The sequence below is a fragment of the Ascidia mentula genome, chromosome 5 (assembly GCF_947561715.1).
Source record: "Ascidia mentula chromosome 5, kaAscMent1.1, whole genome shotgun sequence".
Lineage (NCBI taxonomy): Eukaryota > Metazoa > Chordata > Ascidiacea > Phlebobranchia > Ascidiidae > Ascidia > Ascidia mentula.
This window is the reverse complement of record NC_138570.1, coordinates 6,717,023-6,742,444: the sequence shown is the minus strand read 5'-3', so window position 1 is coordinate 6,742,444 and position 25,422 is coordinate 6,717,023. Positions and strand designations below refer to the sequence as shown.

Below are 25,422 nucleotides of genomic sequence, written 5' to 3'. Positions count from 1 at the left end.
GAAGTCATGTATCCATATTTTGAAATCGCCCCACAGCACGAGTCCTTACTTGAAAATCACAGCTATCGTAGCAACATGATCAGGTTTACAGGCTTTTATCACACAACGCTTACTTACTAAACTCTTTTTTGTAAGCAAACAACACACAAACATGAAATAATATACAGAAAAAAGTCACTATCATAATCTAAATTTCTGTGCAATATTCTTTAATGTATATTGTTACTTGCTTTAAGGTATGCCTTAAGAGGTTGTGGTATTGGCAACAGATCATAAGCATCTTGCCCCAAATCAAGCTTTCGAAAAATTTTATGAATGTTCCATTTGCAAACAGAAGCAAGATTACCTGGAGAGATTTTATGCCTTAAAACCTCATACTGTTTAAAAACATATTCCTGCCCTTCATATGGAACATACAAGCATCCATGCGATTTGTGAACTTTTCCAACTCTTTTTTCCTGATCTCCTGTCGACGCTTGTAAGAAGACACCCTGCCTGGTCATGCCACTGTTCAGCCGTGTGCAAGTCCGCCCAATATATTGCTGTTCACCTCTATCATAACCACCCTTGACAGCATGAAGTCTCTCCATTTCTACCCTCCTCCCATAGCAGGTCTTCCTCTTTAGCCATTAACACTTCAAACTCGGGAATGCGAAATTCTTGCAATCCGTATGGTATGAGAGCCAGTCCACCTGTTACTGGTGTTGTGAACCAGTAACTATCTGACCGTCCACTCGACCTCTTGCAATAAACACAGGTTCACCAGTGAGCATGGAAAAAGCAGCAAAAGCGCCCTCCGGTAAGTTTGCATTGCCACCTGGAACACGCACCCATGAAATTGGACTAGTGGAGATGGGATATGTCATAGGAACAAGGTTCTTATGCAGCTGTTTCTTATTTCTTCGCAACAGTGGCATCACAGCAATATTATAGGCTCTATTTACAATTATGGGTTTACGTTTCTACAAATCCAAGTATTTTTGTTTCCATAGACCACTTTAAACAAAAATTAGAGTGGAGGAATTTAAAAAAGCAAAGTCAGTGAAATAGGATATAAGCACAAAGAAGCATTACTGTTTCATATTACAGTTAATATGTCAACGCAAAATATATAATATGTAATAACAGATGAAAACAATGATCAAAGGGTAAAATGTTTGATATTATATATTAGTCAACAATTTATACTCCCCAATAAATCTAGAAAATTAGAAACCTTAGATAGTATAACATACATAAAAATTCCACTCAAATATTGCACAGTTTATTTCAGTTTCATGTAATCCTTGAGAGATTCTGGAAGAGGTAACTTATTAATTGCACTTGCATCCAATTCAAGTCCTTCAAAATGTCTAAGAAGGTTCCATCTGCAAATAGCTGTTAATTTTCCCGGAGTAACCTTGTGTTTTAAGACCTCATACTTCCTGAAGATGTACTCCTTTCCATCAAACGGGACATACAAGCACTTGTGTGACTTGTGAATTTTACCCACTCTTTGTTTCCCTTCCATACCGATAGCTGGAAGACGAAGCCCTTGCCAGGTGGTAGCATCCTCCAGTTTTGTATAGGTTCTTCCAATATACTGTTGCTCATATCTATCCTTTCCACCTTTGACTGAATGTTCTGGTGTGCGGCCAGCTTCATCCTTTACCCACATGAGGTCTTCTGGTTTGGCGACAAGTACTTCAAAATCTGTGACTCTGTGCTCACTGGTGCCAAATGGAAGGAAAGCAAGATCTCCAGAAGCAGTTGTGTGGCCAGAAACTAGACATCCATTCACACTACCTCTTGCAATGTACCCATACTCGCCTGTTTCCATCAAACAAGCAACAAATGCATCCCTTGGCAAGACAGTACTATTCCTTGGCATTTTAACCCATGTTGCTTCACTAAGTTGTACAGGAAAGTTTGTTTTCAGAGAGTTGCTAGAAGATTGGTTAAATCTTGCCATCATGCATGGATAGCAATTTTGTCCTGCAAAGCAAAGTTATTCTTTCACAATAGTTACAATACAAGGTACCCTTGAAATGCGAATAATGGTTACAAAACCTTTTCAGTAACAGCTTGCTTTTGTGGATGCACGGGATGCACGGGAACAAACTATGTCCTGTCCTGACCACACACAAACAAATCTACCGTATTTCGCCATATACAACGATTGTAACGTATGTTATGAGAATTTAGCAGCAAACAAAACAACATCACACCATAATGTATGCAAGGAAATTACAAAGTACAGGTGCGGTGTAACGTTAATCCAGGTTACGTACTTTTTGCAAATAAGTATATTGCCAAGAGTTCCTGAAAACTTGCTCAACCGTGTCAACTTCATGTCACATGATCATGTGACCAATCACAACGGAGTTTTATTAAAGGTGTTTACCCCAATAGGATCTGCAGACCTTCCATTGAAAACTTTTTGACGTCAAGTTCCCACAGTTGATAACAAGCGATAAGGCTGCTTCTCACTTCTCTACACATACATTTTGGCGGTAACCTTGTCAAAAAATACGTTTGGATAGTTTCACAATATTGCCAAAACGTTTGACAGGGCTCCACTAGAGCACACAATGCGTTATTTTATGTAAAAACAACCGCGTTTCAATACACCAGGGAAATAGTCACTGCATTAAATATTTATAAAAAGGAATAAAAATTCAACAAACACTCACAATAATATCAAGTGATTCGATTCATGTATTCGGCTTGTGTGTCAATCCAATGATGACTAAATGTGAAAATCATTGGTCAATCTATCCGAAACCGCAAAAACGCTTATCATACTTTTACCCTTCCAGTCTAGGTTTATTGTTAATTAAGGATGTGATGAAGTTGGCATCTTTATCTAACAAATGTTGCAATTCTTGTTTTTATCTGAACCATGCCATGGCGCCCTCCATAAACTGATCTGAAACCATGCTCCATTTCTATGTGTTTTTTGTCACGTGGGTAAAATTCGCATGCAAGCGGTGCTGTTGTAGTATTATGTGTGTGAGTTGCCGTTCTTTATCTTTCAAAGTTGTCATTTAATTGCGTGTTTCTTAAATATGAGCGAATCAGAGATTGTGTCTGATGTTCCGCATTTGGTTTCCGCCGAAAGCGATTCTGACAACGACAATGAATGGAGCGACCTTGAAGACGGAATTGAAGGTTTTGGCCTGACCGTAAAATGCATTTTTAATGATAAACAGTTTCCATCGGCTGAGAAATATTACATTCACCTGAAGGACGTTTATAATTTTGACATATGGAATATCGTGCACAACGAATTCGGCCTTGATTTTTTCGGCTATGTGAAACTGGTCAACTATCTGCGAAAACATTTTATGCAAAAAGATCCGCCAACAATTGAAAACCTGCGTTTGTGCCAGAAAGATTGGTCCGCAGAAAAGTACCTTCAACCAGTTGTTCAAGATGACCCCTTGCTGCAATTCATGATTGATGGTGATACAGACACTGATAACGACAGAGAATGTGAAGAAAGTGGGATATTTGACTCGTCATTTGCAAATGCAATAACAAACTCCAATTCAGAAACAATTTTAAATGGTGTTGAAATGGTAAACAACCCTGATGTGCTGAAAAAACAAGTAATTGAATTGCAGGGGGAAAATGTCCAACTGCAGGCTTGTTTATCAGACACCCTTGAAAGAATGAATGAAATGAAAACGTTCATGAAAGATTGCATTCTAACTGGGGACATATACAGACCTGTGTCAGCTTGCAGGATGCAACATACAGAAGAGGAGGACTTTGAGGATTCTGGTTACTTTGGTTCATATTCACATCAGGACATCCATGCAGAAATGTTGCAAGACCATGTACGGACTAATGCTTATAAAGATGCTATTTTAATGAATGCAGAAAAGTTTGCCGGCAAGGTTGTGTTGGATGTGGGGTGTGGTACTGGAATTCTTTCCATGTTTGCTGTCAAGGCTGGGGCAAAACATGTGTATGCTGTTGACATGTCGGATATAGCGTATCATGCAATGGACATCGTAAGGGAAAATGCCATGGAAGAAAAAATAACTGTAATAAAGGGATTTATTGAAGAAGTGGAAATACCTTGCAGTGTTGATATCATCATTTCAGAATGGATGGGCTATTTTCTTTTATATGAAGCCATGTTGGACTCTGTACTCTTTGCTGCCAATAAGTGGTTGTCACCTGGTGGTTTAATAATGCCTGACTGTTGTAGTATCAGTTTGGCTGCAATACATGATGAAAACCTTGTAAAGTCACAAATGCTCTTTTGGGACGATGTTTATGGATTTAAAATGACAAGTCTAAAAACCAAAACTCTTACTGAAGCCTCAGTTCATGTTGTAAACCCAACAGGAGTGATTTCTGATTCAGTCAACGTCATCGAGTTCAACATGCACAAAGTTTCTGCCAAAAACCTAAACTTCAAGGCTGATTTTGTCTTTAAAATAACCAAAACCGGAAAGTTCTCAGCTGTTGTTGGATATTTCGATGTCAACTTCCAAACTGGTTTGGACAAAACAGTGTCATTTAGCACAGCTCCATGGTGCAAACCCACACACTGGAAACAAACTGTGTTTTTCCTCAAAAATCCTCTTCAAGTCTTTGAGGGAGATAAACTGTCCGGTTCCATTAACTGCCACAAACATCCCAAGGATCCGAGGTCATTGGAAGTTGAACTTTGCATTTGTAATAGCAGACAAACATATACTATTTCATAGAGTAACTGGACTGCATTGTAAACAACAATTGAACATCTTGTATGGTTGTAAATGTATTGTTGTTTGATTTGATCTTTTTTGGTGTCATGATGTAAATCTGTTATGAAAAACTGACCTAAAATAGTGGTAAACTTGCATTTTTAAAACAGCATTTAAATGATATTTGCAATTTTGTGGAAACTCATACAGTTAAGCACTTGGGGATGTTCATTTACTGGCTGGGTGAGTATTCATATTAGTTTTTTTTTATAAATTTCTGGTATTTTGATTGGATATGACTATGTTCTTGCATTTATGCAGTTGCAATTTCCATTATGAATGTTTTGCATGTAACTCACATCTAAGAAATAAACTTGCGTAATTGTGCATAATACCATCCCACCTTATTGTGTGGGGATACAATATAAGAAAGGCTAAAAATAAAAATAAAATCTTTTTATAGTCAGGATTGACTGAACAGAGTACATAAGAAACTGCAGTGAGACACCAACTATGTAATATCTGACTGGAACAAGCTTCTTACTTAAAGTGTACATGCTTGAGGTAAATGCTTTGTAAGGTTTATACATTGCAAATACAGGAACCAATGGAAATAACGTTTATTGTTATATGACAAGTTCTTTATTGTGAAATGAAAGGATTTTAATAACACAGATGTGAAAGTGCCCAGCAGGATTGTCTACAAGCCAAATACATATATACACCAATATTGAATTTTCAGTATCAAAGATTTATTTGTGCTCCAACATAATGTTTGTTTCAAAGTGCCCTGTCATGTTTGTATAGTTCCACAGTTTTTGTTACACAACTACAACCACAACACAAGCAAAACTGAAGTGCAAAATGCAGTTATGTAGGTTGTTATTTTGTAGTCTATCTCATAACCATTGCTGGTGGTCTGAGTAACCGCTGGTTTGTCTGTAGTGTTGTGCTGCAGAAGTGTAGCAGTGAACACCACAGATTGAGTAGAACTAGTAGTTGTGAATTCTTTTGTTATCATTACTGAAAGGCAAACACTCTCCACAGTCAATGTATGTAAACTATTGTTTAAAAGCCTGTTTGGATACTGACAGACCACACAAGCTTTTGGCTTATCTGTACGGCATGTTGCATTGCTGTTGGTTTTGTTTAGAAACTCATCCAGTTGATTTTTCTGTGCACATGTACAATTCCAATTGTTGTTGTGTGTGTCCAAATTACTGAGATGTAAATGTGTCAGTTGGGAAAAGTTAAAGTTGTTGATGATGTTGTTGTTGAATGATAGGCTGTATAGGTAGAACAATCCCTGTATATAGTAAGAACAAAAAAGTGGAAAGTAAAAAGGCCTCAATTGCACATTTAAGTTAGTTAAACTAGTTTATTCTTATTTTAAAATTCCATTGCAAATGTTAAACACAGTAAATAAGTGTAAATTATTCTATTCATATATTTTTTTTTGTCAAATTTGGTGATTCCACTGAAAACAGATAAAACTAATAATTTGAAACTTCTGTTTTCATAATACATATCAACAAACCACAGAAACCTGAAAAGCATGCTGTTCAATTGTTGCAATCCTGTTGTATCCAATGTTAAGTGTGCTTAAACTTGTTGCATCACAAAAGCAGCATTCGGGAATATATCGAATATTGTTGTGGCCCAAATCCAGATGAGCCAGAGAGGTGAGAGGGGTGAAAGTACTTCTTTTAATGATGGTAATCTTGTTTCCCTGTAGGATTTTTGTTTTTATCGATTTTTTTGCAGTCAATTTTTTCTCAGCAAGAAACAGTGAGTTATTAAGAGATATGCTGAAATTTCTTTACCGATATATTGAGCAAATGAAGATTTGTGAGACCCACAAATGTTTTGTTGCTGATGGATTGTATGACGTTTTGTTGAAGATAAAGTTGCTGAAAGTGGTATATATATTGTTACATCATGTACTAACTTGGTTGGTTTTAAATGTTTTTATTCCACAACCAGTCATGTCAAATACTTACGAAAAAGAATGGATTATTCTCGAATGAATTATCTTCAATCCATGTGAGAGCATTTGAGTTAACATGTAATATCATTAAATTAGCAAACACAGCAAAATCAGTTTTGTTGATAAATTCAATTTTGTTGTTTGACAAAATCAGTTCTTGGACATTCGTCGGTATGGAAGTCAACGAGTCTAATGTTGTTATGTTTTGATTTGGTGTTGCAACACATTTTACAGTCCCTGAATTTGTGCAGTTCAGGAAAGGTCCGGTGGTCCTTCGTGACCTGGACATCATTTTGACAACATATTTTTCCCTTCTGTTTGACAGATATGAACTTTTTTCTCTCCTTGCTTCTGCTGCTTCAATTCCAAGTATACACAGCAATATGACTAAGACAAGCGCCATTGTAGACATGGCTTTTTTTTAAGTCAAAACTACATTGCACCTAAAAAGGGAATAAATTTCTACAGATTAAAGTCTTACCACGTTATTTCAAACAAAATTTTACTTCATAAAACATTACCAGTTAACATAGGTGGTTTTGACTGGATCGAAAGAAAATTGTTACACTGAATGTTTAGAATAATATAGTCTTCAGACTTCAGCTGTCTTGCACTGATATATAGCAGATTGTAAATGTTGCTAATCTGTCATAAAACCAACAAAGCTGAAGTGCTTCTTTTCTATGGAGACCATCTCCCAATTGTTTTTGTTTACATTTACACCTGACATGAGTGGTAGTAAAGTGTTATGTTTACGTTGTTATTTCCTATGTGTATGTTGCAATAAGTACAGTGAAAAGTGACACCTTTTGCTATATTTAGCATATGACCAGTTAGGCAGCAGTATTTTCATTAGTTTTCACTTCAAATATTAGCTGAAGTTGGTGTGCAAGTCTTACAACATATCATTCATTTGGAAAGTATAAGTTAATGTCTGCAAGCGCTGAGTAAATGCATATATCTTTGCTTTAAAATGATCCAGGTAATTGTTACTGATTGCTAGAATGTCTTTGCCAAAAACACTTCTTTTATTGCATTGTTCATCAAAATCTAATCTCATTTAGTCTGTTTTTCCCAAAAATCTTTTACGCTGACCCATGTTGCTGAAGTATGGGCACTAACAACTACTTACGACTGTGTTCACTCATGTATAAAGTATGTCACCTTTTTTTCTGTTAAACCGTACACCCTAAGTAAAAAATTTCCTCTGGCAGAAAGCATTTTGAATCTAGCCCTTGCCTCATGGACAGATGCAAATATATTTTACTCCAAATAACAAAACAGTGTACAATTAACTGGTATAACAGCAAAATGAGATAAAATTACTGGCGGAAGCTATTAATGACAACAAAAAGAAGTGTTTACTGTTTTGTTGTACTTGTTTTGAATTGTTTGAAAGCTGTACCCTGTATTAGATCATTAAATATACTGACTGAAAGAATTAACTTTATGTTTGTACATGTTCAAATTTATTTAAAGGCACAATTTTACAAAGTACACATTACCAACAAATGTACATTTACACTTTTGAAAACAATGCACAGAATACCATTCTGTAAAACATATTGTTTAAATAGTTCTGATGCTTCAAGAAGTGGTATACAACAATGAAATTACTAAATATACAAGATTTCAAAATGTAAACAAATGTATAGAGTTTGGTTTAACATTTTCGGACATGTCAAAATTTAAAGGTGTTGTATTGGAATACGGTCTTAATCACAATAAAAAGATCATCACACCATAAAAAGCAGTAAAGTAAGTTGTTATTTTATAGTTCATCCTGACCCCTTTACTGGTTGTCTGGTTAACCCAGGGGCTATCTGTAGTGTGATGTGGAATGCTTGTTGGTTTGCTGGTTTCCGAATTTCCCGCCATCTTGGTTGTTATGGTAACCATAGAAACTGAGGTAATATTTTGCAGATTTCCTTTCCCAGTATTTAGTTCAGTATATGATGTGGTTGGCTGGATGACCCGGGATGGAGATTCACTTGTCATTTCAGAATCTGGTGTTGTAAATGCCGCTGTTGTTGTTATAGGATCACAAACGCTTGCCAAGGTCAGGGCATGCAAACTGTTGTTAAATAACTTGTCTGGATATTGACACACCACACAAGCCCTGGGATTGCCAACATTGCATATTGATTTACTATTTGTCTTGTTCAGAAATTCATCAAACTGCTTCTTCTGTTCACATGTACAATTCCACCTGTTGTTTTGTGTATAAAAATCTGTGAGATCAGTGGGTGAGCTCAATTGGGAAAAGTTGTAGTTGGTAATTTTGTTGCTTCTGATTGATAGACTGTACAAGTTGATCAATCCCTGAATTGAAAAGTAAGAAATTGTCAAATGACTTGCATTGTAGGGACTACTATACTCACAGCCAATTAAAGAACTTCATAAAGAAAGTTACAAATGTTTTATAATATACACTTGCTTTAAATAACAAAATGAGTGTGAGTCTACTAGTTAGTCATTTTCATGCCCATTCCCCCCTATGGCATTATTGGTAAAACGTAAACAGGGATATAACAGTAGAAGAGATATGTAAAACATTTGTTATATTAACAGCTGTATAAGTAGATGTTTTGTATTACTTTTGTTTAATGCCAGTTACACCAATCATGCTTACTGTAAACAAAACATTGTTCTATTAGGTAAATACCTGAAATGCATTTTCGTCAATCACAGTAATCTTGTTGTAACCAATATCAAGTGTGCCTAAACTTTGGACATCACAAAAGCAGCATTTTGGAATGAATTCGATTTGATTTTTAGACAAATCCAGTGTTGAAAGGTATGTAAATGGAGTAAAATGACTTCTTTCCACAAATCTGATACTGTTTCCCTGCAAAAATTCCTCTGTGTGACATGTTTCCAAGCTGGTGTTGTTTTTTTTAAACTGGTCATGTTATTAAAAACTTGCACTTAAATTAACAACTTAGCACTGGTGTAGCACATTTAGCAATCCAGGTTTAATGCAAGAATAAACAAGTATGACTAAATTTAGATATGTTGTTAGAATTTGTTGGTACAAGTCTGCAAACTTACTGAAAGGTTTAGCAGTTGGGTAAAAGTGGGACCCACGAAGGTGTTGTTGGTAATTGATGAGATTAAATTTTCTTGAAGGTGAATGGTCTTAAAAATAAGTACAGACACTTGTTATCACATTACTGTGTGTAAAAAACGATTTTAATGATAAAAAGTGCTTGTAAAAAGGTTATATGTTGTGAAATATGCACATATTAAATTTGAAGCGACAAAATCAATAATATATGTATTTTTATGTAGTCGAATTCTACAATCATGGTTAGTGTTTTACAGAATTAACCAAGACATGTATCTGATCGATTGCAAAGATTAAATGTTTTCAAACTCACCCGAAGATTTTGGTTGCTTGCAAAAGAAAAATCTTCAATCCAAGTTAGTTTATTTGAATGAAGGTCCAATAAAATCAGTTGAGTAAAATTGATAAAATGGGTTTTGTTGATATACTTGAGCAAGTTGTTTGACAGTAGGAATACGTTGACATTGGTATTTGGCAAACTTGCAGTATCCAGCTCGGTGATGTTTTGACCTGCCTTGAGAAAACATGTTGTAAACGGTGGCACAATTGTGCAGTTTAGTGCATTGCTTTGGCTTCTCTTTGATCTTAACAACTTTTTTGTCTCATCTGATCTGGCACTCTCTTCCAGGGAGTGTACATTATCGGTTCCATGGGTCATTTTTGCGGGAAGTTCCACAATAAAAAGTGCCAAGATGCAGAAAGTAGTTGCTTTCATTGTTACTTTCTAGTATAGACAACAAACACCTTGCTCAAACTCTGATCGAAGAATGATAAACCATGGGTGTTATTTAAATTTGTGTCATCTTTATCAGCGTCACAGTGATTCACAGATGCAGGTAAGCATGTAGTCATCCATGTCACACAGTTGTGCTTTTGTGGAATACATCAGTTTCCTTACATAGAAAGTACTTACAAACTGCTTCTATTCATGGTGTAACACTTAATGCATAATGAACAACATGACGAAAAACTGTGAAACTGCGTTCAAAAAAATTGTATTGCCTGTGTTCTTCTTTTTCATGCATATATTTTTGTAATAAATTATGTCATTGTGGGGTTGAAATGCAGGAGTATAACATGCACGCATTTATGCTGAGGAGCCCAGCAAGTGTATGTGTTGGCCATTTGCTTCTGTGAGGAGTTCCATTAGTAGGGACAGAAAGTCCTTTTTTTTACTCATAAACAATGTGGGTTTCACTATCCATTAAATGTGTTAGTTTCAGCATATTTATGTTTCAACTATCATCATATGTTCATCTATCACACAAACTAATGTTGAACATGTATTTTGTTTTCAGGTAATAAACAGTATCTTCCTGGTAATCTCATTTTTTGCTTGCAGTAAGATGTGATGCCTTGTTTTGTTTCTTGACAAATTTTACAAAAGCTTTTATTGATAAATACGATTTGCACAAAAAATAAAAAAAATACATATAAAAAAAAAGTAAACATTATTCCAATTTGTGTCGCTTTGTAATAAATTCCACCACTTTTTCCAATCAGTGTCTCGATAGCGCTTTATGTACATGCTATTACGACGAGGAAAACAAGATTAATAATTTATCATGAGTTGAAAACATTCACAACTTCTGGGTCGGCCAGAGACAACCTTTTAGCATCAAAAGCTGGGTTACTGTGTGAGTTTGTAGACATCCTTCCAGATTTCCTAAATTTAAAGAAAATAGTATGTTAAATTGCTGTATGTAATTTCTTTCAATGATTTTACCTCCGTCTGCATATGTATATCCATGCTGCCGCAATCACAATGAGGACAATTGCACAAGAAACTGCAACAGGTATGATGATTTTGAGATCAATGTCATCAACTCTTGGAATTTGGGTTGCTGGGGGGAATGCAGAAGTGCTTTGTTGCGGTTGCATAGTTGCTTTACTGGTGACTATGCCCAAAACTGTGCTTAAGGATGCATTAATTGCTGTGGTTACTAAGTTAATGCTTTGTGTTGCATTTAGGCTAGTTGTTGTCATTGTGTGACTGGTCAGTTCTGTAGTTGTGGTTATAGTTGTTGTCGAATCGGGTTTGGTTGAGGCTGTTGTTGTGGCTGTTATGACACATGTGTTGTTCTTGGTTAGTGTGTGCAAACTGTTGTTTGAAAGATGTTCTGGGGATGCACATTTAACACAAGCCGTTGCGTTGATGGAATCACAGCTGACCACTTTTCCTGTCTTGTTGAGAAACTCATCAAATTGTGTCTTTAATTCACAAGTACATGTCCAGTTGTTGTTTTTTGTGTTAAATTTGTTGAGTGAGGAGCCAAGTTTGGTGAAGTTGAATTCACTGATTTTGTTGTTGTTGATTGCTAAGTTTGTGAGGAAGTTCAATCCCTGCAATGTAATAAAAAAAATTATTGATGGTTTTTGTTCAAGATTTGTGTCATACAAAAATTTGCTTGAGATTGTACCAAATGTTATTTTGCAACATGTATTCATGAAATGTGAATACATACAAAGGTTACATGCATGTATTTTAGATTAAACCTGGAATGCATTTCCTGCGATGGTCTTGATTTGGTTGTTACTAAGATTAATCTCGGCCAGACTTGTGACATCACAGAAGGAGCACTCAGGGACATTTTTAATTTGATTAACGCTCAAATCCAACTTAGTAAGAGAGAGAAGAGGAGTAAATATCTGTCTTTCGATGTTATTAATTCTGTTGCCCTGTAAAATGTTACAAGTTAGTTGTGACGAAGACATAAAACTGGTTGAGATCACCACAGTTATACAAAGAGTTTAACAACATACATTACAGATTAGCATTGTTGTTTTGTATTAATTTGTAATTATTTCGCAAGGTTTATGCTTTAATATTTGTTGTGCCAGTTACCATCTAACCATGTAACTTACCGACAAGTCTAATAGTTGAAGATTCGGCAGACCAACAAAAGTTGCATTGTTGATTGATGTCAACATGTTTGTTTGAAGGTGAAGCTCCTGCACATATAAATTTGCAAATATATTTCTGATTGGTCAGTATTAATTAGCTTTAAACAAATTAGTATGTCGTTCAGGAGGTTGAGCACTTTGTTACATTATTATTTTGTATGTAGTGATAGTTTACTTTTCAAGACAGAGTATTTTATCTTAAAATATATTTATAATGAATGAGTTTTCAAGAGCTTTTGTATAGAAGTTTTGTTACTTACAACAAGTGGTGTGTTACTCATAAATGAGTAATCTTCGATGCTTGTTAACATATTTGTTTCCAGATACAAATAAAACATGCTTTTAAAAGTCTCAAAGTCAGTTTTGTTAATCGACACAAATAGATTGTTTGAAAGCCGAAGTATCCGTACATTACTTGTTATTTGAGACTTCAAGTCATTGACCATGAAGCCTGAGTAAGAATTGACAGTACATGTGATAGGAAAGTTTAAGGTGCACTGCACGGTCGGCAAAACTTGCAAACTTCTTCTTGATCGTGAAAGCCCACCATAGTTTCCGTATAATCCTTTTAGTTTTTGCCAAAAATAGTTTTCCTCTCCCTTTGCTGTTTTCATCTGAGTTCCAATTACACACACCACGACCACAAATATTTGTAAAATCTGTTTTCTCATGGTCAAGTATCAAAATGTCTGGTCAGCTCAACAAACTACTTGCACATTTCCCGCTGAGGAAAAATGAGTGTCTGCTGATATTAGCCCCTGGTTGCCTGATTGGATATGCATCATCTTTTGCGTCTTAATTGTAATGATTCATTTGGCATCATGTCAGTTGTATATACTGAATTTATGGATGCGATTTACTGGCTTGAGAATTTTACATATGCATCTCATATGTATATATATATTTCACCAATAAAAATTGTTTATTTAAAATTGTTTGAAAAAGAGTTTATTTAAAACTATTTAAAGGTTATCATCTTTCATCTCAGACTTAACATTCTCTAAAGTTGTCAGAATACAGGCCATTTACCTTTTTACATTTATTGTTTGGTATTTGGTAGCATTACATGCACTAGCATTCGATTAAATGCATTCGTATTTTCAAATTTTCTCATAAGTAATGAAAAGATCCTGCATTGTATTAACAAAAAAAATATAAATTAATTTCCATTTCTGACAACATGCATCAACAAAAATATTGCTTTTTGCAGCAAATTGACTTTAAATACATCAGGTAAATAGCTAACAATAAAAAACAGCATTAAGAATGATAACTACAAAAAGGAAAAATTTACAAAAATATGGCATTGCAGTGACACCAGAAGTAGTGTACGGTAAGGTGGGTGTCACAGCAAAAGTGCTATTTGTAGTGCAGTTATTCTGAAGGACAGTGTGTAAAAATGAACCTTTTAAAGTTTCGGGGGAACTGCACTGAATACAAAAATAGTCTCTCTCGCAGGACACAGACTTGTATATGTTGGCAATCATCCGTGTTAATTCAATCTTCATTTTGCAGGTGCACTTCCATTTGTTGTTGCTTGTCCGGAGTGTGACAAGCGCTGACATTCCCACAAATTGAGTGAAATCCAGTTGGGTAAGCCGATTGCTTGCAATGCTCAGAACTTCGAGATCAGATAGGCCCTGTCAAGTATGAGAATTAATTACACATTTTAAATTGAAATAATTTTTGAAATTATTGCAAAAAACATCTACCTTGAATGCACTGCGATGAATATATGAAATTGAGTTTTTGTCAAGAAACAACTGTTGCAGAGTTGTGTTGCAAAATGCACACTCGAGAATCTCCTTCAAGTCATTTTCTCCAAGGTCGAGGATGGATAGAGAATTGAGATGCTGAAAGGTCTGGTTGTTAATTGCTCCTGTGATGTTGTTGTCCTGATAAGAAAGTAAATTGTTAGTTTTGTGCTGATGTCCATGGGAATATTTTAGTGCCATCTTTTTTTTTTCTTATGGGTTTTTTTCAGTGAGGTTAACAATGCAGTTTACTTTTTACCTTTAAGTTGAGTAGCTCCAGATTGGTTAAACCAAAAAATATACCATGTCCAATTTCTGAAAGTTCATTGCTGCTGAGGTCCATTGTCTAAATAGAGTTTTTGTTCAGGATTTTAGTTTGTTTGATAAATTTTTGTAGTACTTACTAGAAGTTGTTGTTGGTCTTCGAATGCGTTATCCTCAATTGAAGTTATGTTACTGGTGGACAGTTCCAGGCCAAGAAGGTTACCGAGTCCAGAAAATGTTGTTATGTTGATGTGTGATATTGAGTTAGAAGTCAAATTAAGGTAGAGTACTGTTTGTGGAACAGTATTGTTCAATTTGACCCCAGGAGCTGATAACTTTACACTACAGTTCGTTCCATTTGAGTTACATGACACAGAATTATTGTTTGTATCTTGATCTAAATCTATTCCTGGAGACAGGCATGTGGCCCAATGACTGTTGTTCACTGCTTCAATAGGTGTTGTTTGCAGTGTTGTTGGCATGTGGCATCTGACACACATGTTGTCATATAAACAGCTAGGCCCCGAAATCATGGTTTTGATTTTGGCATACTGGCTAAAAAGGTTGCAGTTGCAATTCCATGGGTTTCCAGATACTCTTACTTGGTTCAGTCTTTTGCTTGCAAACCAATCAGAATGTATTTTTGAAATATAATTGTTGTTGATACTTAAGTCAGTGAGTTTTACAAGGTCGGTGAAAGCAGTTTTGTCTATGTTTGTTATTCTGTTGTTGGACAAGTCGAGCTGTTTGATGTTGACTAGACCTTGAAACATGCATGAGGTAACCTCTATTAGCTGGTTTTGCCCCAATTTCAGATTTTCCAACATTGTCATATCCTTAAAAGCTTTGCAGGGTATTTCCAAAATTGAATTCCTCCCCAAGTGCAGAAGTTTTAAGCTTGTCAGACCAACATATGTCTTTACAGTTGGTGTTTTGATGAGATTGTTGAACAGCAGAAGTGATTGCAAATGTTTGAGATACTTGAAAGCGTTGGCTTGGATGACATTGATTTTGTTTCGCTGAATGCTTAAATAGACCAAAGAAGCTTTTGTCTTGGGAAAGTCTCCTTGCTGTATGACATCTATCCAGTTATTGTCTAGAATTAATTGAACTGCCCTCTCAGGGAGTGTGGCGGGAACTTTTGACTGGTGATATGTCCCATTCGATGCACAATTCAATGTCATTCCATTCTGAAAAAAAAGAGGTCTCAATTTTTCAAGAAAAATATTACTTCGACTTCACTTTTGCTTTGCTTGATAATATGAAACGTGCTAATTGCATTTAAATTTATTGACCGTTTTAAACTTACAAAGCCACATCTGCATCCATCTGGACATTCAACTGGGGAGCAAATAACTTGACTAAATATGAAACAACACAATACTGCTGTGACAAACATTTTCACATAGATTTGCATCGTCATTACGTACTCGCCACCACCATCTGATCACAAAAGCACTGACTTAACAGGGAGCAATATGCTTCAAACTCGCATAGCACTAAGAAAAAATTATTTTCCGTGAAAGATTTAATGACATTTTGTCACGATGCTTGAGGTCATTAATCAAATTGCGATTTAACTTTTCATGCATATAACAAGTATTTTGTCATTTTTGATCATTTTTAATCATTTTTGTGCTGTATTGGGATGTATGTGTTGATTATGTGTAAAATTTGTTCTATGTTAAAGACTGAAAATCTGTTATGTATGTAAAACTTGTCAGTACTTGCTATATTTTAAATGCACTACTTGTTGTTTTTCAGAGGCATTCAAGAATTCAGATGACGTAAGTTGATTGTTCATCTTCTGGGTGCACATCACACCAGGTGATGAAATCAGACCAAAGCCTCAAGATACTACCCAGTGATTCAACATGAACGCGCGTGCCTTGCTACCAAACATGGCTTAATTGTCACAGACAGGAAATGGATTAATTACGTCATTGCGTTATTCTGCTACAAGTTAGTCACTCTCCCACCCTGGGTATCTCTCCAGTTGGAAGCGGGAGAGGATGCAGAAAGCGTCATTGCGATGTTGACCTGTGCTGTGTCTGTGACTTCTTGTTTGGTTTGCCTAACGACCACCGACGACGACTACGCAATCCAATTAATTATTCCCGCGGAACAGGTCATGTCCTTAAGAGTTGGACGCAGTCTCAATTGTCATCCGCCATACATGTCATTGTGTGTATTTTAAAGACACTATAAAAGGACCTAGCATACTTCGTTTACGTTTCAACACGAACTTCTGTTGTCGCTCACTCAACATCTGCGTAATTCTTGTGGGGTTTATTTTGTGTATACGTCACTTCAATCGAAATTTGTGCGAATTTTGGGCCCATAGTCCTACTTGTTGTTTGGGAAAATCTTTATGTAATGTCCTGTGTGGGTATAAATTGCCATGAAGTTTAGCATAACTTTAACACATTTTTTAATCGATAAACGTGCACGTCTTGTTGCTTTTTTACTGAAACGTAATGTTAATTTTTGTGCGTAAAGATCAAACATAGTAAGTTGACCCAAATAAATGATGTTCACGTACCCACTACTCCGTGAGCATTCTAAAAGAATATCGAGGGTTCAGTTTTCCAGGTACTGGACAACGTGACAAAAAATACAATGTCTGGAGTTCCTTGTTTCGTGGAAATTTCTTTTTCGTCGCTTTTACGTGTTTCTGCTGCTCTGTACCGCTTCAAAGCGGGCGTATCGCCGAAAGCACGATTTTGGATATGGTTATAGGCTAACCTATGCAGCAACTTGCTCAAAATGTTGTTAATTGGTCGAACAAACATGGAAGAAGGCTTTAACATTAGCAACCATTTTTTTTTTAAATATCCATATATATTCCATTGCAAGTTCTCTAACATTTGCACAGAGTAAATGTTTGCAGGCCTGGGTCCAAATTTTAAACGAATCGTGCATTTACCCAGAAAACCGAAATAATTATAGCTTGTCTAATTGGGCAATAAATGATCTTCCACGCCAGCTAAGTGCTTCAATTACGCAAAGGGCGACAATTTTTTAATTTAATTCGGCATAATGTTACGTATTTGTTAAATGCATTAAATGCCCATTGGCATTTCATGAAAAAACAGTTCTCTGTCAAAAGCCAATTTCGCGCTTTTTGGGAAACTTGAGGGAAAAGACGTTAACGATTGTATGTTATAAATTTGTCGGCTTTTAAATAGATTGACCGAATTGGAGTCTTAGTAGTTTATGTAAAAGGCATTATGAAATAACTGTGGTAAAATCCATTGTCATTTCTTTCACAAAACAAAGACGTTTTATTTTCTTAACATAATATAGCCTGAACCTTACAAACACCGGCGCAAATTTTAAACATTGGAAATCAACTTCACTTGGATACTTACTAAAGAACCTGTACATAAATGCAATGGTTTCATGGCGGACCCTTTTTGATGACGTCAGATTGGTCGGGGACTTATTTTTGTCCACAAATGTGTTGCTGCTGAGATTCGGGTCGGTATAGTGCACCCGTGACAGTGCGTTTTTGTTTGCCATATAACAAAGGGCTGTCGTGTGCTTCTTTAATTTTGCATGTTTTCAGGTCTGGATTACAACATGAGAAAACTATTTTCAAATTAGGGATTTATCAATCAAATAGGGAGGAGCGTTATTTGATTGAAAAATCCCTAATTTGGAAACAGAGGTTGGCTGACCCCCTTGCAACGCTCTACGGACAACTAGCGGTCCGTGGACCCAAACTTGAGAACCGCTGCCGCTGCTCATGTCATTTTACGTTTCATGTTTATTGTTTATGTGCGTAACATTGTTTCGTGTAAAATAAAAATGATTTGATGTAACAAAAAGTATTTTATTAAACCTTGATTTAAAATAAGTTACGCATGGCAAACATGTATCCTCGTCTGTTGATGATTTTCATGCTTGATCTCCATGGACGCTACCACTGCGTAATCACAACGATTCAAAATACGTCCTGAATTTCGTCAATAAGATTACAACCCGACACGTGTGAATTTAATACAAACGTTTGGCGGTGAATAAAGCAGTTGTTGCCGTTGTTTTTAAATGCCTGGAGAAGTGCTATTCCAACAGAAACTGGTCGTATCGTAGATAGAACATGCTTTTGTCTTCGTTATACATGTACGTATATAGTTAATACCTACATTTTTAAACATTTGAAAGGAGTAAGGCTTGGTCACATCGTTGTTGCATTTGCTGCTTAAAAATGGAAACACAAATATCTGAAGAGGATTTGTTGAGTGGTATAGAACTCTTGCCAGCTTCACAACCTGGAACACCAATTGTAGTTCCAATTCAAGACTACTCATTACCAAGGTACTTTACCAGAATTTTTGCTTCCAATTTTAATGACCCTATGTGTTTGCAAAAGCTCTGATGGGTTGGGGCATGTAAAGCTGTACTTTGCAAATAGTATGATGTGTATGTTGTACATGTTTGTTTTTGTATTATTATAAGATGAAAAAGAGTGCATGTATATAAGTTTGTTGCATTTCAGTGACCTTGACGACAGCATTTCACCAGTAAAAATGTCTCCTTCTAAAGTTTCCGGGTCTTACCATTTGGCCAGCTCTATACAACAAGTACAGAAGAGATTACATGACTCCTTGGCCTCAAGCCTGAGAAAAGAAGTCCAAATAAAATCTCACATTGAAGCATCTCCTGGAGAGATCCTTAAAGTTAACAGCAAACCAGTTCATAAAAGTCCGCAAAAATCTTATACATCTTTAATGGCCAAACAAGCATTTCTTTCTATGCCAAATGTTGAATCAGGGAAAGGTCATGAAAATGTCCTGGAACCGACAAAAATATCTTGCGTTGTTAGTGAAGGACCCAACCTTTGCCCAAGCAATCAATTTCCAGCAAATCTTTCTCCAATAAAACAAGATCTTTCCAGTGGTGACATGAAAGAGGGTGTGTGTGACAAGTCTGTGGAACAGGATGAATTGACACTTAATGATGCCCACACAAAGAAGCTACTTGATTTTATGAAAAAGTTGGAACATGGAAGTGAAATTCAGAAAACAAGTGCTCAACAGCTGGCAGATTTATCGGCTCTGTTAAAGTCCAGTGTGTCTGACACTCAAACTACAGGAAATGCAATTGACAAAAATGAAAAATATCATGCTAATAATACTGAAAGTGAAGTAAGCAAGAAAGGCAAAGAAAAAATTGGGTTGAAAAAAGGAAGAGCATCTGAAAAATCCAAACCAGTCTCAAAAACAACCACCACAGAAAAATCAGCGATGGGAAAAAATACAAAGACTTCTGGAAAGTCTGCCACAACTAAAACAGTTCAGGTATATATAAAATGGAAAATTCATTTTTTGTGTAGTCTTATTTACTAATATGGTGAGATAAGATTCATGTTCAGTTGTTGCTTCTCTGTTTGCAGTTAATCATTTTTACAAATAATTGTGTACTCATGACTATGTTTTTTGAAATGAAAGCCAAAAGCTAACAGCATTTTAGCTTTGGTTTTCATTTTCAAAGTTATCAACTCCAAATATTTTGCACCCATGACTATGTCTTGTTTTGTTAGTTTAAAGCACCAACCAGGCTTGAAGCGACCAGAACAAATGCAAAATCTGTATCCCAAGCATCAGCAAAAGAAAGAAAAGCAGCAGAAAATTTAACCCAGCGTATTGACAAAGGCAAAAGCAAATCTCGGAAGTCTGCTGCTGTTGAACCACCAGTTGCCCGAGAGGAACCACCTTCAAAAGCTGTGTCAGAAATGATGTCGGTTCGAAATCATTTGCAGACAATGCTCAGTCTGCACAAAGTTGATGGTATTAGCTTTATGTACTTCTGGTAATACTATTGGATTATACTAAATTTAACAAAGAAGTAATTATGGTAAATGGATCGTTATTGACAGGAATGCATGAGATAATCAGCTTAAATCACTGTTTTTAATGTTTCTGCTACAATGTAGTTATAGTCAAGAGTAATGGAAAAAAAGGAAAATTTGTCTGATTTGTAGGGTTCTAACATGCTGAGTGGTCAGTAAATTTTTGTATTGATTTTACTTTAGTTTCTATTCAAGAAAATTCCCAGTAACATGATTTACATCAACCATGCAGCCAAATTTAAATGATCTATCACACTAATTCACTGGATGTTGGTGTGTGATGTTGTAAAGATATATTCATAACACATTTCTAGCTCTTGCACTGGATTCATCTGCCCCTGATATTAATGACACTGCAAACGACACAAAAGAGGATACATTTAGAAGCACGGACACTGCAACTTTACTGAGGTATAGTCTGAACTTGTACAAAATTGTTACAACATGGCTAAAACTGATTTTGTGCAGGACTCAACCAACTGATTTAATGCCACCAATCAGCCCGCCAAAGCCACTAGGTGACAGCTACACAAGCGACATGTTTTCTATACTTAAAGCAGGCAAAACTAGTGCCCCAGAATCTGCAAGATCTTCAATTGACTCCAGTCTGACTGCTGAAAATGGAATACTAAGGGATTCATTGGAAAAAGAAAGGTTGGCAAATTGTCTCAATGCTGGATAGTGGCATTAAATTGCTGTATTTTCATGCGCTAATTTTAGGTATCGTCGAAAACATTGTGAAAAACAGATACAAAAACTCCAGAAGAAAATGCTGGAAATCCAACAGGAACTTGCAGTTGCCAATTCAACAGAGAGAAAAAAGGATCTGATGATAGAACAGCTTGATAAGGTGTCGTATTCAATTTGTCATTAAATAACACATATGACACTTTCATGTTCACTATATTTTTCAGACATTGGCCAAGGTTGTGGATGGTTGGAAAGAGCATGAGACAAAGTTGGGGTGCACAATTCAGGAACTGACACAGGAAAAAGAGAGACATAAGGAAGATACTGTTAAATTGAAAGAGGTAATTAATTTGTATTTTCCTAGTTTTCCGTTCTGTTGCTTGCAAAAAGATAAAATTGGTGGCAAGTTAACTTCTTAAATACTGAGTACATTTCCATAAGTGTCCTAATTAGTTTGTAATTGATCTAGAAACAATTCAAAATCCAATCCAGTTACAATCACCGTAGGTATGCACACCTGTTACTGTGCTCCTTAACACTATTAAGAAATCGATGTTGCCTAAGTTTTAAAGACTCATTCGTACAAAATCCTATTTACCATAGAACTGTGCTGCTGACATTTCACATATTACTGCATGTAATACACAACTTTAGATGGTTGTTAATCTGGAAAATGAACTCGCGAAAGTGTTGGAAGAGCTTGTCGAAGAAAAAGAACGAATTAGTCAAGCGGAGGAAAACGAAAAAGCAATGAAGCAAAATTACCATGTGTGTTTTTGTGAAATAACACAGCTGACTGACATCTGACAAATTTATGTTTATTAATAGGCAAGAACTGAAGAAATTTCACAGGTGATTGACCAGAAGAACGAAACAATCAATCGAATACAAGTGAAAAACGACGAGTTGATTAACGAAAGGAACCAGTGGAAAGAAGAGGTGGAAAAACAGCAACAACATTTTATTGTAAGCTATGCCAGATGAACGAAAACTTTTTATCTGTTAAAAATGAATGTCTTAAAGTTTTGTTATTAGGTTGATGCGGTGGTTAGTTTGTGATTTTAAACGCACTTGCTGGTGTGCTGTAAATGACAAAAAATAGTAGAACAGTACAAATTTAACAACACAATATTTTACATTAATATGCTGTTGACAAAGAAGCAGAATTATTTTCATGTTTCCCTTTCAGTTTGAAAAGAAAGATTTTATCAAGAAGGAGGAGGAATGGGAAGAGGCGATGATTGAAATGGAGAAAACACATAAACGGGAGCTTGAACAGGAAAAGGTACAACTGATCACCAGCATCAAAATGTTTATTTAGTATTGGCTGGCTAAGTTAGTCGTTTATTGTTCAATTAATAATTAAGAATAATTGTGTTATTTAGGAAATTTAAAACAGAAAAAAGAAATACAGCACCCTTAAATTAACTTAAAAAAGGATATTCTCATACCTACGGCGAAACACAGTGGTTGATGCTGGAAAACACGAAACCACCGTAATGGTATTTAAAACTATAAAAACATCTGCATCATAAATATCAACGAGCAATTGTTCAATGCTTCTAAACCCACTTTTCAAATGCTATTTGTCCTTGACAAATATAAACGGTTTCTGTAATATCCCCACAAACTGTCAGCGGCAAACAGTTAATTCAACATGTTTCACATTCTCTTGACCGTTTATCACGTTTGTCACACTTCCGGGTTGTTCGTGGGAAACGTCTCCATTTCGCCGCTCTCCTTTAAATCTGTAGGACTTGCGCTGGTCGCACTTCGCATTTTTTCCTTCTGGTGCCAAGTCCTTGGTCTGTAAACCAGCAATATCAATATGGCAACGATCAGACCAATCATAAAGGCCACGGCTAGCACGACCAGAGCTATTGCCCAACTGGGTAAACCAGCCACAGGTAAAATTCCGGGTGTGGCCCCGGAAGCAGTGGTGGATATAGATCCGGATGTATTATGTGCGGACTCGCGCCCACGTGACGTTGAATCTTGCCACGTGGTGGTGTCTTGGGGCAATGTAGTGTCGGTGTGATCTTCAGCGCCTCCATTGGCGGTTGTGGTTTCAAGCCGTTGTTTGGCCTCCGTGATTCTACTCCGCACCAACACAGAACAGTAGTTGTTGTCGTCTATATTGACCGCACTAATCGTCGCATTGCCTTCTAAAGCCGATTGTTCCGTAGTTGGTTGGTTTAGGACGGTGGTGGGTTCAGCAGGAGCAGTAGTGGCCGGCGCCTCCGTTGGACAGTCTGAGAATTCCGCCAGCGTGGCGGTAAGCAAAGACTTCCCAACCATTGAAGCTGGAGTCGTGCAACGAAAGCAAAACTCGGCGGCGAGCTCGAGGATGGGAAAAAGGCAGTCTTTCTGTGTAAAACATACAAGGTGGATAAATTGCATAAAGTTATATGTTATATTTTGTTTTGTGATATTCGAACACATGGTGAGATTGCTCTATAATGTGGCAAGCTATTGTTTCGGTTGACATAAAACTAATGCTGGAACCTTTAGGGGAGCAGCAGGAATTGAAACTGTCATGTTGTCTTCGATTCACACATTCTCACAGTGCAAAATTTAAGCGTAATTTTCCTTTTTCTGATTTACTGTTTGTTGTACATGATTTACTTTGAGGGGACACTTGGCCATGGTTGTTGGTTCTCAGAAGGCGGAAAAATCCGAAAATTTTGAAAAGTGGAGCGCTGTTGCCTTATCTTTTTGGATTCTCAAAAATTTCCCACATAATACGTGTTACGACCGATAAAGTGTGCATCCAATAAAACGCACAAGTCGTGAGGTGAGCTTACGATACTCGTCATATGATGTCAGGGCACTTACGCGAAAGTTGTGCGTAACGGCAAGCAGCGTGTGCGCCTTCTTTTGTTCGCACGTACAGTCCCAGGGGTTGCCTCCGTCAAAAACGCTCGTAAGGTTCGGTTTGTTCTCGAACCACCTGTAACAATTTAACGGTGTTGTGGGAGGTCATTACGTAATTTGTTCCATCTCAGTGTCCAAGTTAAGCCAATGGCAGTCACCGTGACTCACGTGGATTGTGAGTAGTGATTGTCATGCAAAATAAGCGATGCAACGTCACGCCCTAAAAAGTATATGCAGTCGCACAGCAGTTGGACCGTATGTCAAGTGGTAACGTGTACAAGAAGTTGTTTTACGTATATTTGTGATTACGTGACATGTCAATTACTGATCACCTATATTTACTTCTACGTTTTACAACATTTGTTATGAGTCTTTCATAGGAATAAACCCAGTCACAAGGATCCTATTTCTCAAAAAAAAGTCGATAATTAAACGATAAGAATTGCACATTTATAATTGGCCAACGATGGGAAATTTGTGTATATAACGTGGGCTATTATGTTTACTGTAACTTTCTGTCGCTTTTCACTTACTGCGTGTTGAAGGTGGTCAACGAATTGTTGAACAGAGCGATGGTTGTAAGACATGGCATTGTGTCAAAAGCACGCACCCCAATCGTCTGTATCCTGTTGTGCTGCAATTCCAGTTCCGTTAGCGCTGTCAGGCCGTGAAAGGCGCAGTCGGCCACGTACTCAATCAGGTTGACGCTTAAATTCAGTCTTCGGAGTTCTGTTTTATTGATTTCATGTGTTAGTTTAAAACCGTTAGGCTGTATTATTGCACATTATAGCAGATATAATCACAAATGAGACTTTCTCGAAAGTATTATATTTTTTCCGCCCCTATGTAAATGACCAACTGCTGCTTCAAAACAATGAAACCGAGTTACTCACTGTGAAAAAGGGGACTAAGTATCAAAATAGATATATTCGTGCTGATGGTTACGTCAAAATGCTTACTGCGCTGTTGTGTCAATAGTCGTATACGACGGGGAACTTCAACTGCGTTTTACGTCAAATGATTTAATCGCGTGTTTCTTGATAAATCAAAGTAATTGTCAACAAATCGGGTTTCGTGTTCGTTGCGCTGAGCAATCGCCCTTCTACGTCATCAGAAATCAAGCAGTTCACGAAAGGCGGCAGTACAGTATCCTGTATTACCGTGAATACATGGTTGGTTCAAACCGATTACTTCAGCCACCTGCCTTATTGCCTCCTTATATACAGTAGATTGTAGTCCACTCACTGGTCATATCGGCGAAGGTTCCGGCGTCCACTCTGGTCAGTCGGTTATTAAACAACATCACCTCCAACACGTTTTCCAATCCCTGAAACTCCAGCACTCCT

General features: G+C 36.7%; 5 protein-coding genes and 1 pseudogene across 8 annotated transcripts in view; 2 read left to right on the top strand and 4 right to left on the bottom strand.

Annotated features, from left to right (window-relative positions):
• Positions 1-101: 101 nt before the first annotated feature.
• Positions 102-2,265, bottom strand: LOC145902792 (pfs47 receptor-like). The gene is made up of 2 exons (XM_082990891.1): positions 1,268-2,265; positions 102-620 (listed from the first exon to the last, which is right to left on the bottom strand). The coding sequence occupies exons 1-2, from the start codon at positions 1,952-1,954 to the stop codon at positions 210-212; spliced, it is 1,098 nt and encodes a 365-aa protein (XP_082847017.1). The 5' UTR covers positions 1,955-2,265; the 3' UTR covers positions 102-209.
• Positions 2,266-2,972: 707 nt separating this feature from the next.
• LOC145901307 (uncharacterized) lies at positions 2,973-17,234 on the top strand (annotated as a pseudogene). 2 transcript variants are annotated; one of them, XR_014402513.1, is made up of 3 exons: positions 2,973-4,925; positions 5,146-5,246; positions 16,423-17,234. The product of XR_014402513.1 is annotated as an uncharacterized LOC145901307, transcript variant X1 (transcript). The 2 variants fall into 2 exon arrangements; XR_014402514.1 differs by lacking the exon at positions 16,423-17,234 and adding an exon at positions 14,156-14,287.
• On the bottom strand, positions 5,288-7,107 carry LOC145903382 (uncharacterized). Its single transcript, XM_082991465.1, has 4 exons — positions 6,683-7,107; positions 6,506-6,592; positions 6,229-6,411; positions 5,288-5,988 (listed from the first exon to the last, which is right to left on the bottom strand). Exons 1-4 carry the CDS (start codon positions 7,079-7,081, stop codon positions 5,512-5,514), a joined length of 1,146 nt encoding a protein of 381 aa, XP_082847591.1. The 5' UTR covers positions 7,082-7,107; the 3' UTR covers positions 5,288-5,511.
• LOC145901306 (uncharacterized) lies at positions 13,761-16,424 on the bottom strand. The gene is made up of 5 exons (XM_082988925.1): positions 15,968-16,424; positions 14,799-15,848; positions 14,654-14,740; positions 14,353-14,535; positions 13,761-14,280 (listed from the first exon to the last, which is right to left on the bottom strand). Exons 1-5 carry the CDS (start codon positions 16,079-16,081, stop codon positions 13,882-13,884), a joined length of 1,833 nt encoding a protein of 610 aa, XP_082845051.1. The 5' UTR covers positions 16,082-16,424; the 3' UTR covers positions 13,761-13,881.
• Positions 17,235-18,830: 1,596 nt separating the features above from the next.
• Positions 18,831-25,422, top strand: part of LOC145901425 (uncharacterized) — a 22,739-nt gene continuing 16,147 nt past the window's right edge. The window contains exons 1-10 of the mRNA XM_082989102.1: positions 18,831-18,978; positions 19,160-19,961; positions 20,204-20,450; positions 20,827-20,923; positions 20,981-21,166; positions 21,233-21,362; positions 21,427-21,543; positions 21,857-21,970; positions 22,031-22,168; positions 22,392-22,487. Coding sequence (XP_082845228.1) covers positions 18,869-18,978; positions 19,160-19,961; positions 20,204-20,450; positions 20,827-20,923; positions 20,981-21,166; positions 21,233-21,362; positions 21,427-21,543; positions 21,857-21,970; positions 22,031-22,168; positions 22,392-22,487 — 2,037 coding nt within the window. The 5' untranslated portion in view covers positions 18,831-18,868. The remainder of the gene's footprint in view (positions 18,979-19,159; positions 19,962-20,203; positions 20,451-20,826; positions 20,924-20,980; positions 21,167-21,232; positions 21,363-21,426; positions 21,544-21,856; positions 21,971-22,030; positions 22,169-22,391; positions 22,488-25,422) is intronic.
• LOC145901428 (uncharacterized) overlaps positions 22,531-25,422 on the bottom strand; it is a 3,775-nt gene continuing 883 nt past the window's right edge. The window contains exons 2-5 of one of the 2 annotated variants that reach the window (XM_082989105.1): positions 25,322-25,420; positions 24,610-24,805; positions 24,034-24,152; positions 22,531-23,565 (exon numbers count right to left, since the gene is read on the bottom strand). In XM_082989105.1, coding sequence (XP_082845231.1) covers positions 22,895-23,565; positions 24,034-24,152; positions 24,610-24,805; positions 25,322-25,420 — 1,085 coding nt within the window. In that variant the 3' untranslated portion in view covers positions 22,531-22,894. Of the gene's footprint in view, positions 23,570-24,033; positions 24,153-24,609; positions 24,806-25,321; positions 25,421-25,422 lie in introns of both variants that reach the window. The other variant, XM_082989104.1, reaches the window with a different exon arrangement.